Genomic DNA, 9,920 nt, shown 5'->3' with positions numbered 1-9,920 from the left:
TATGCACGGAGGTACATTAGAACCCAGGCCCCTGCTTCCTGACCCTGCGCCCAGCGCGCACGCACCCACAATCCTGCATTTCGCCAACAAGTTGCTTATGGAGTTGCTTCTTTATTTGCCTACACCCCGTAATCCACCCCTCGGCGGACTCTTCTGCCCCCTACTTCGTCCCCAGCTGAAGGAGGGGGAGGGGCGCGAGTGGGGGAGGGCGGGCGGGACGCACCGGGCCCGCGCCGCGCGCCCCCTCTCCGCCCGCGGCCGCCGCCCCCGGATTATTTATCCGCAAAGTCCCGCGCGCGCCCATTGGGCCGAGGCCCGAGTGTCAGCGCGAGTCCCGGCTCGCCATTGGCCCCGCACACGTGCGGCTCTGACTCACGTGCTTCCGGTTTGAAGGCAAAAAGTGTGCCTGGGTGAATTTTTTTTTAAGCAAGAGAGTTTGTGCAAAGATCCGAGCTGTCAGAGATTTGAAAAAAAAAAAAAAAAAAAAAAAAAAGCAGCCCGGCGCTGGCGAAGACGCGCTCTCCCTGCAAAAAAAGCAAAGGCGATTAAAGGCGCTGCCAGCCTCGCGCTCTGGGCACAGCTGAGCGTGACACTCGGGGACGCCAGACCCTCACCAACGCCTGGGAAGATGGCTAGACTTTAAAGACTATTTTTTCCCTTTAAGAAAAAAAAAAATCCTTGAAGCATTTTTCCTTTTTCTTGCCTTCGTTTTTCTTTCCTATTTTTTTTTTGGCTTTTTTTGGGGGGCCGTGGCTTACTCCCCATTTAAAACACACCATTGAATCTGATTGCAGAAAGAAAGGAAAAAAAAAAAAGAAATAGCCAAGTATCTCCATATCTGGATGTCTACAAATTAGAGAAAGGGAGAGACAGCGAGATTTTTCTGCTCGATAAGAACTAGCGATCCAGGCCAGACGCCTGGGCTGTTTTGTTGTTTTTTTTTTTTTCCTCCAGCACCCGCCCCGTGCCTTCGCTGGGGCTTCGCCTGCCTCCTTCCTCCGCGCACCCCCACGGGCCGCTGGCAAAGTGGGGTGGGGAGCGAGGCGCGGGGGGCGGGGGCCGGCGCGGCGGCCGGGGCGGCGGGGCGGCCGAGCATGGAAGAGCAGCAGCCGGAACCTAAAAGTCAGCGCGACTCGGGCCTCGGCGCGGCGGCGGCGGCGGCGGCGGCCCCGGGCGGCCTCGGCCTGAGCCTCAGCCCCGGCGCCAGCGGCAGCAGCGGCAGCGATGGAGACAGCGTGCCGGTGTCCCCGCAGCCCGCGCCGCCCTCGCCGCCCGCGGCGCCCTGCCTGCCGCCCCTGGCCCACCACCCGCACCTCCCCCCGCACCCCCCGCCGCCGCCGCCGCCGCCGCCGCCTCAGCAGCAGCAGCAGCAGCATCTCGCGGCGCCTGCTCACCAGCCGCAGCCCGCGGCCCAGCTGCACCGTACCACCAACTTTTTCATCGACAACATCCTAAGGCCGGATTTCGGCTGCAAAAAGGAGCCGCCGCCACCGCAGCTCCTGGTGGCGGCGGCGGCCGGAGGAGGCGCAGGAGGAGGTGGAGGTGGAGGAGGAGGAGGAGGCCGGGTGGAGCGTGACCGAGGCCAAACTGCCGCAGGTAGAGACCCTGTTCACCCGTTGGGCACGCGGGCGCCGGGCGCCGCCTCGCTCCTGTGCGCCCCGGACGGGAACTGTGGCCCACCCGACGGCTCCCAACCCGCGGCGGGCGCGGGCGCGGGCGCTGGCGCGTCCAAGGCTGGGAACCCGGCTGCAGCGGCGGCGGCGGCGGCGGCAGCGGCGGCTGCGGCGGTGGCGGCGGCGGCGGCAGCAGCGGCAGCAAAGCCCTCGGACAGCGGCGGAGGCAGTGGAGGCGGCGCGGGGAGCCCTGGCGCGCAGGGAGCCAAGTACCCGGAGCACGGCAACCCCGCCATCCTACTGATGGGCTCAGCCAACGGCGGGCCCGTAGTCAAAACTGACTCGCAGCAGCCCCTGGTCTGGCCCGCATGGGTCTACTGCACGCGCTACTCGGATCGCCCGTCCTCTGGTGAGTACCCAGCCCCTGGCCGCGCCACGCTTTCGGGCCGCCCCGCCGACAGCAAAGCCGACCTCAGGCGCTCTCAGCGCTCCTGCCTGCTTCCTCGTCCTGTGCCCCACGGCTCCAGTTCTGCAGCCTTGTCACCACCGGGGAGGTTACAGCTCCCTGACCAGGGAGGCTTGAGCCTCAGTCCTTCGCCTGGCGCCTTCTTTGTGTTTTACCTTGACGAGCCTTTGCAAGACCATTGATTTTTCTTCCGGGGAAAGGGAGTATTTAGAGCTGGCGGGAAGGTGGGCCTAGCGATCCGGGTGTCAAACCCCAGCAGCCAGGTCCTGCTTTCAGCAGCGCTGTCAGACTCGATCCCTGGGCGTTTTCTGCACACTGTCCGTTTGCACACAGAGAGATACATAGGGGGACACCTTTGGGGGGATAGCGGGAAAGGCTAGGGATGGCTTCTGCTCCCCGAGGCGGGTAGCGAACGGAGTGCGACCCTGGTGGGTAGAAACTTGGGCAAGGCAGCGATCAGAAGCGTGGGTGTCTGGGACGCTGGTTTTCTGGAACTGAGGGACAGTGGGAGAGCAGAGAAAAGAGGTCAGGCTCAGGCCCCAAAGCCAGGCAGAAGGCAAGGGACACTGTAGCCTCTTCCGTAGCTGCTCCGTGGAGCGGCTCTCACATCTCCCGGGCCCTGCGCTTTTGTGGTTTTCTTTTCACTACTTCCTCTCGAGCAACCGTCACTTGGCGAAGGCTTTTTTTTTTTTTCCTCTCATCTTTTCTGTCACCTTTCTTCCGTGTGTCCCCAGCGCTTGACGAACCTGAGGCCGAGAGCTACCCCGGGACAACCGCTGGGCCCCGCGAGAGGAGCCGAGGCCTGCCCGATGCCCTGGGCCAGCGGCGCCTGGGAGGCCAGTACGGGCCGCTAGGAGGGAGGCAGGCGGTTTGATCCAGGATCGGGGCTCCGAGCGCCCGGGTCCGGCAGGGGGCCGAGCACAGCGCAGCCACGCGCCGCTCTCTGGCTGGCCTCTCGCAGCCCTACTGCTGCCGGCCGGGCGCGGATCGATGCGCGCTATCAGCCCCCGCCATCTCGAGCCCCGTTATTGACACGTCGGGCTCCCTGAACCTCCGAAAAGCTGCTTTGATTGACTCGTCTGATGGATAGAGTGATTGAGCTGTCAGGCTGCACAGCTCGGGCTGGCCGGGAGTCTACGATTTTATTACAAGTGTCCGTGCCTACATATACGCGCGCGCACACACACACACACGCACACACACACTCGCAACAAGTCTCAGAAGCACGCCGCTGCAGTGGGGGCCTTTCTGTAGGTGTGCAGATTCCCTGGGCATCTCTGTCTGCTCAGCTAATGACTAATCTGCAACCCAGGGCTGCTCCGGAGTGGGCCTGCTCTTTGTTCTTGGCTGCTTTCCTTTTTATGAGTCTGGAGGAGCAGAAACCGGCTCTTTTTCGTGTATAGACAGTCCAAGGAGTATGAGCCTTTACCCAGAGCTGAGTCGCTTTAGTCTGCTGTGCTTTTTGTCACAGGACAGCTGGTGACCCCAGGCCCTGGCCTGTCCCTGGAGCCAGCTGCCTGCCCTGCCTGTCTGTTGCTAGGTTTGGAGATGCCAGCAATCACTATTGGCTCCGTAAGCTCCTATAACTGACTGGGCAGAGCAAGCAAAGGCCCATAGACTTAGGTGCAGAAGCTGATGGACAGAGCTGCAGGCACAGACTGGCGGATGCACCCTCTCTTGGTTCACCCTCTGTCTCTGGTCTTTCTCTGGGTTGAGCCCTACACCGCTTCTCCTCCCAGACTAGTCCTCAGGGAGAGATGTCTCCACATTCCCCCGGGAGGGTTCCCCACAGCCTCTTACTTTGCCCATCTTTGAGTCCAAGCACAGATTTCTGTAGTGATCTTCCCTCTGCCCGTCTTGAACTCATGGGTGGGGGAGGGGTGTAGTCTGTGCAAATGCCATCTACGGTCAGAGAGAGCTAAGGCTCCTTTCTGTTATGCAGTTTTCAGTCCTGAAATCGCAGCATGCATGTTTCAAGGAGAGATAAGAGAGAGACCCTGCTTGGGCAGCTGGTGGACGAGTGACAAGGGCCTTCTGTTTCTCACTGGCACCATCCAAAGGGCAAAGCATCCCAGGCGTCAGGGTCATAGGGCGAGGACTTTTCTTTCCCTTTGGAGTGGGGGTAGGCAGTGTGTCCCTGGGACTCTACAAGGTGCATGCTTTTGGCAAAAGAGAAAGAACAGGGGGCAGAGAGAGAGCAGGCACCAAATACGTTGGAGCTGGGCAACCTTCTTCCAGCCTCCTTCTAACCAACCCTGCTTCTCTGGGATCAGTAGCCACAGCAGATGGGGGCTTACTGTAGGTGCAAGGGTGTAGGTAGTGTTTTGAAGAAGAGAGGGTCTCTGCCCTAACTGCCTCAGTCCTTCCTATTCCAGGACTGCAGGACAGCAGGTCTCTGATCCTCAGCTCTGGGCTGGGCGGATGGGGCTCCAAAATAACTCCCCATCTTGGATTCCTGCCTTCTTGGCCCCGAGGTGTTGTGATCTAAGTCCTTCTTCCCTGGCTCCCATGTTCGGAATTGGGCTGTGAGGTGCACCTCTAACCGCGGCCAGTTTTTTCCTCCGCGGCTCCTTCGCGTCCCAGGAGGGAAGCTTGCCAACAGCCCGGGGTTAGGGAGGGATCCGGGGGCCCTGGAAGCGCAGGGAGCGGTCCCCGGCTCGGCTCTGCCATTCTCACGGCTTTCTCTGCCCTCTCTCCCCCTCCCCCCACCCACTCTCGCCCTCCGTCCCCACCCCCACTCGGCCCTGTCCGCCGCCGCAGGTCCGCGCACCAGGAAGCTGAAGAAGAAGAAGAACGAGAAGGAGGACAAGCGGCCGAGGACGGCGTTCACGGCCGAGCAGCTGCAGAGACTCAAGGCGGAGTTCCAGGCGAACCGCTACATCACGGAGCAGCGGCGGCAGACGCTGGCCCAGGAGCTCAGCCTCAACGAGTCGCAGATCAAGATCTGGTTCCAGAACAAGCGCGCCAAGATCAAGAAAGCCACCGGCATCAAGAACGGCCTGGCGCTGCACCTCATGGCCCAGGGACTATACAACCACTCCACCACCACGGTCCAGGACAAAGACGAGAGCGAGTAGCCGCCGGCGGCTGGCGGCCGGCGGCTGGCGGCCCGGGCCTCGCGGGCTGCCCACCGCGCCCGCACCACCTCCCGGCCCTGCGCCTGGGGAGAGCCGGTCCGCGCGCACGAGGGAGGGAGCGGCAGGGACAGGAGAGACCGACGGAGAAAGACCCTCTGCGTGGAAAGCCACGTCGGAACGACGTGCTGTTGACAAAAGGGAGAAAGACTCGGACAGGTGCTATGGAAATCAGATCTATTCTCTATTCACAGTCTAAGGGACGAAACTGCGAATTCTTTAAAGCTCTATCTAGCCAAACCGCTTACGACCTTGTATATATTTAATTTCAGGTAAGGAAAACAGATATGTGTAGCGATCTCTATTTGCTGGACATTTTTATTAATCTCTTTTATTATTATTGTTATAATTATTATAATTATTATAATTATTTTATCCCTTCCTCCGCCTCGCTGCCCCCGGCCCAGTTTCGTTTTCGTTGCCTTTTTCTTTCGAGAGTGACTGCTTCCCCCGTGCCTCCCGCCCCGCCTTGCTGGCCCTCGTTTCTCTGGGACTCTCCTTTGTGTGCGTGAGAGTGCGTTTCCCTCGCGTGTCTGCCCCTTCGCCTCTCCTCCTCCTCCTTCTCCTCCTCCTCTCCCCCCTTCTTCTCCTCCTCCTCCTCTTCCTCCCAGGACCTCGATGTCCGTCTGTCTGTCCCGCTCCTCTTTCGTTTCCCGGAGACTCGTTGAGAAATACGACCCCCACAGACTGCGAGACTGAACCGCCGCTACAAGCCAAAGATTTTATTATGTTCAGAAACCTGTAGTCTGAAATAAAGTGTACACTGTGCTCAGCAGCCGCGCCGACCCTGCCTCTCTGCGCACCCGGGCAACACCGTGGAGCCCCCGCGCGCCGGGAGCCGGGCCTCGGGACTGCAGCGCAACGAATGCGGGGGGCGCGCTGGCTCTGACGTCCCCGGCTCAGATCTGGAGGGTCTAGCGGGACACACCTGGTCTCCGATCGCGTTCAAAGGCACCGGAAGGCCCGAAACCCCCGTGCTGGTTTTGGAAACGTTGCGCGGGCTGACGGGCTAGTCCCCGTGCCCGGCCAGGCCCAGCCTGGCTGCGGCCTCCTGCGCTACAACCTGCTCTTCGATCCGGCTTATCGCTGTTCTTTCTTCCTCACTCTGCCCTATCCCACCGCTCATTCTCAGCCTCCCAGGAGGGTTTTGCCAGCGGCTTTTCCTCCTGGAGAGACACAAGGCCTTCCTAGGGCAGGCGCAGAGGTGGGAGGCTGCCTCCCGCCCTGAACGCAGCGGAGGGCCGGGCGAGGGGCGCCCCGGCCGGCCAGCCGAGCCTTTGCACCACCGGGGCGTCCCTGCGCTAGGTTTGGGGAGTGATGCGGTGGGAGACTTGCGGTCGGGAGGCGACACACAGAGCCTTGCCGGGGTTGGCTTCCGTGGGCCTGCAAACCTGGGGCGGAGGCCTGGATGCTTAGAAAGCGGAGTTGAGCGGCGGGTCTCCCTGTCCCCTCCGTTGCTGGGATCGCTCTAGGCCCTGACGGATGCGGGCTTGCCTCCTCCTCCAGCTTCTAAATCTAAGCGAGATCCTCCTCGGCCACCCCGGGAAGCCTGGCTTGTTTTCTCACCGAGCGGGGCGCACTCACAACCCCCCAGCCGCCGCAACACACCCGGACTTCCCAGAGGGCAATGAGGTGTGGTCTCTAGCGAGACCTCGGGCTGGCGGGCAGTCCGGCAGTCGTTCCAGCGGGGACCCTGGACCTCAGGCATTCAGGACCTGGGGGAGAGGGGAGGGAGTTTTCTCCTCAAGAGTTATCACCACCCCTTTGTTCAGGGTTTTTAAAAATCCTAAATTCTGCCGCCCCCTCTTCTCTCCTGCAATAACTATACATGCACCTCTATGTGTGTAGCTGATGCAGCTAGCTAGCCAGGTATCCACCCGTACATTTGTGCATAAATGATAACACACAGGTTGGGATGCAACTAAGCTTCTGCCAGGGGTGCGTGTGTGTGTGTGTGTGTGTGTGTGTGTGTTAGGCATTCACTTCTGTCACTAGATGCACACTTGGATGTTTGTGAGCTCATGATGTGTGTAGGTGTGCTCATGTGTGTGTGTACATGGGAATGTTTGCAGCACAAGTGCCAGTTCTCACATTCACAGGGACCCTATTCTCTTTGCTCTTCCCTTGGGTTTCTTCCCTGTTGTTTTCGCAGGATTGCTTTTGTGAGAAATCAGAGTGGCCAATCATTGCCTTTATTTCTTGAAAATTTTCCCTCTGATTTTGGTGTGATGGCCTATTCTCTGGCCAGGGAAGCAACAGTTTCAAGCTCCAAGCCTAGGAACCCAGGGGTCCGTTCCAGAGTTTGGGAGTTTAGGGTTCAGAGGGCTGGAGTAGAGTTGGAAGGTGCATTTGGCATAGTCATATGTCCCCAACTTTATAGCAGTCTCTTCCTTCTACTCCCCTTTCTTTTCTTGGGGTGCAAGGAGATGTTTCAGCACACAATAGGTGCTCAACCAACCCTTGCATGCACAGCTGGAGGCAGTGAGATGAGCGAGTCCCTGGGGTTACCCAGGTGAATTGTTTTCCTTGTGCCTTAGAAATACATTCATAGCTTCCTATGGTAAGTGGAGCTCGGAACCTTCAAGCCCTGCCAGGTTAGTGAGGCTGAGGCCTGATGCTCCAGGAGCCCCTCCCTTAATCTTGGAGCTCAGAACTTTGGGAAAGATCCTGGCTCTCACTTTCTCTCTCTCTGCACATCTGGATGTGATGCTGGGGGTGCTCTGTTCTTACAGACAACCCTACTGTGTTGAGTGCTTGGGAAATGAGCCACCCTCCCTTCCCCCTTCCCCAGGGGGCCCCTTGGGATACCCAAACTCTCTGCAACCACCAGGTCCAGAGGCTGGGACAGGGGCTGGACTGAGCAGCAACTCAGGAAGATGCCCAATTCTTCCAGCTGTCCACCCCTTCTGTGCGATCAAAACCCAGCACTCTTCCTCTTGCAGCTGGGGGGGGGGGCGTGGTCACCCCTTCCTGCGACTGTATTAATAAAGTCTATGGAAGTGAGTGTCATTATTATGTAATTTGATTCCTTGCCCATTATCTCCTCTTCTCTTCCAATCACTGTGGGCAAATAGAATTTTCTTCACTGTTCGGTGGGAGACGCCGAAGCTCTGAGAACGTAAACATTCTGTCCGTGCCTCCTTTGTGGCTCTGTGTCTTCATGTCCCATCTCCCCAGGGCCCGGAAGTCATCATGCAGAATGACTTTGCCATCTTCTCTCCCTCCTCCTCGCCCATTTCCCTTCTTTCTGATTGGGGCACTGGAGAGGGAAGAAGGACTCCAGTCAGATCTTTTCCTTACACCCCTTCTGAAAAAAAAAAAAAGGAAAATAATAATGACCATAAACGGGCATTGATTTCTCTGATTTATGGGGCTGGCGAAGTGAGCCGCCTGTGTATGAAAGTCTGGGGCTGCATAGGAATAAATACTTGAGCACACCATCCCAGTGCCCGCATTTTCTGCTTTGCCTTCTTCTTCTTTTTTTTTAAAGACTCGATTGAATCATACACTTAAATCTTCCTCAGTCTAGGAGGAAATGCATGCTGGCCGAGTCTAAACAGTATTGATCCCTGGCTCCTTTGGAGGGCAGAGGTCTCTGCTTTCTAGATGGAAAGTCCCTTTCCTTGAGCAGGGTGGTGAGAGGGCTTGTAGAGGGGGTGCAGGGAGGAGGGAAAACAGCGGAAGGAGTGAGGCTGTTTTGTGCATGTCTGTGTGTTAGTGTGTTCATGGTGCAGCAGGGGTGCCTTTGCACAGGGGTGATGCTGAGTTCTACTGATTGAAGCTAGGCAGGTGGAAAAGGGGATACTTTGGTCATATGGGCTCCAGCAGTGATTGCTTTGTGGGTTGTGTGCGTGTGTGTGCATGTGCACATGCAGTACTTGTGTCCAGTTCACAGTCCCCCCACAGCAGGGCTGCCCAGGGCTCAGAGGAAGAGGGTCCCACTAGCCTGCCCCGCTTCCGCTGGCCCCTGCCTGTGGCAGGGCTTCCAGAGATGACACCACCTGGGAGGCCCCTGGGGCCCGGGACCTTGCCCTACCACCACTGTCTTCTGTGCAAAAGGCCAGCTGGGCCACACTGCAGGAGCTTTGGCCTACACAGGAGCCAAGGGGACCTGGCCCGACTCTGCCCTGCTGCTGCTTCCCTAGGGTGCTCCTCAGTTCGTCATGTGGTCAAAAAGCTTTCTCTGTGTATATTTGAGAACCCTTTCCCCTGGCAGAGATTCTCAACTAAAAAGATTTTATTTCACAGGCAGAAAAAATAAAAATCCTGAGAGGGGCAGTGCCTGCCTCAAAACCACACAGCAAATGAGAGGCATGGTACTCAGATCCCCCACCAGTCCAGGGCTCCTCTCCAGGGGCCACCTTGTGGGTATTGTCAATGCACACGCAGGTGCAACACACATGCAGGCGCATGCTTCCACAAATACATAGCCGTGAGCCAGCACACACCACGCATATTCGTTCGCACACCCACAAAGCACGTGCATGTATAAAAATGCAAATGGACTGAAGCACAGAGGTGTGTTTACAGCAAGCACGTGCGCGTGGGCTGTGGAGGGGCTGGTGCACATGCATACATGAAAATACCCACCCCGGTACTCCGTACACCCCTGTGGACTGCATTAGCTGGAGCCTGGGATACACCTGTCTACTCCTCCTTTCCTTGGAGATCACCAGAGAAAACTGGGGCTGAGGTGGGTGGCTGGGT

General features: G+C 58.4%; 1 protein-coding gene across 3 annotated transcripts; it reads left to right on the top strand.

Moving 5' to 3' along the window:
* The first annotated feature begins 383 nt into the window (after positions 1-383).
* Positions 384-5,988, top strand: EN1 (engrailed homeobox 1). 3 transcript variants are annotated; one of them, XR_016231631.1, is made up of 3 exons: positions 384-2,022; positions 4,840-5,485; positions 5,825-5,988. XR_016231631.1 is itself a non-coding variant. In XM_051848745.3 (2 exons), the coding sequence occupies exons 1-2, from the start codon at positions 1,095-1,097 to the stop codon at positions 5,154-5,156; spliced, it is 1,245 nt and encodes a 414-aa protein (XP_051704705.3). In that variant the 5' UTR covers positions 384-1,094; the 3' UTR covers positions 5,157-5,988. The 3 variants fall into 3 exon arrangements, 1 of the variants encoding a protein (XP_051704705.3); XR_016231630.1 differs by having other exon boundaries at positions 5,621-5,988; XM_051848745.3 differs by having other exon boundaries at positions 4,840-5,988.
* The last annotated feature ends 3,932 nt before the right edge of the window (positions 5,989-9,920 follow it).

This window comes from Oryctolagus cuniculus, chromosome 3 (genome assembly GCF_051225735.1).
Source record: "Oryctolagus cuniculus isolate XC-2025 breed Fujian yellow rabbit chromosome 3, ASM5122573v1, whole genome shotgun sequence".
Classification (NCBI taxonomy): domain Eukaryota; kingdom Metazoa; phylum Chordata; class Mammalia; order Lagomorpha; family Leporidae; genus Oryctolagus; species Oryctolagus cuniculus.
The sequence above is the reverse complement of the archived record's forward strand: the minus strand, read 5'-3'. Positions and strand labels throughout refer to the sequence as shown.

Excerpts from the sequence above, each read along its gene's own strand:
- EN1 (XM_051848745.3), top strand. The coding sequence starts at position 1,095 with ATGGAAGAGCAGCAGCCGGAACCTAAAAGTCAGCGCGACTCGGGCCTC. Across the intron at positions 2,023-4,839 it reads CTCGGATCGCCCGTCCTCTG|GTCCGCGCACCAGGAAGCTG; the intron begins GTGAGTACCCAG and ends CCGCCGCCGCAG.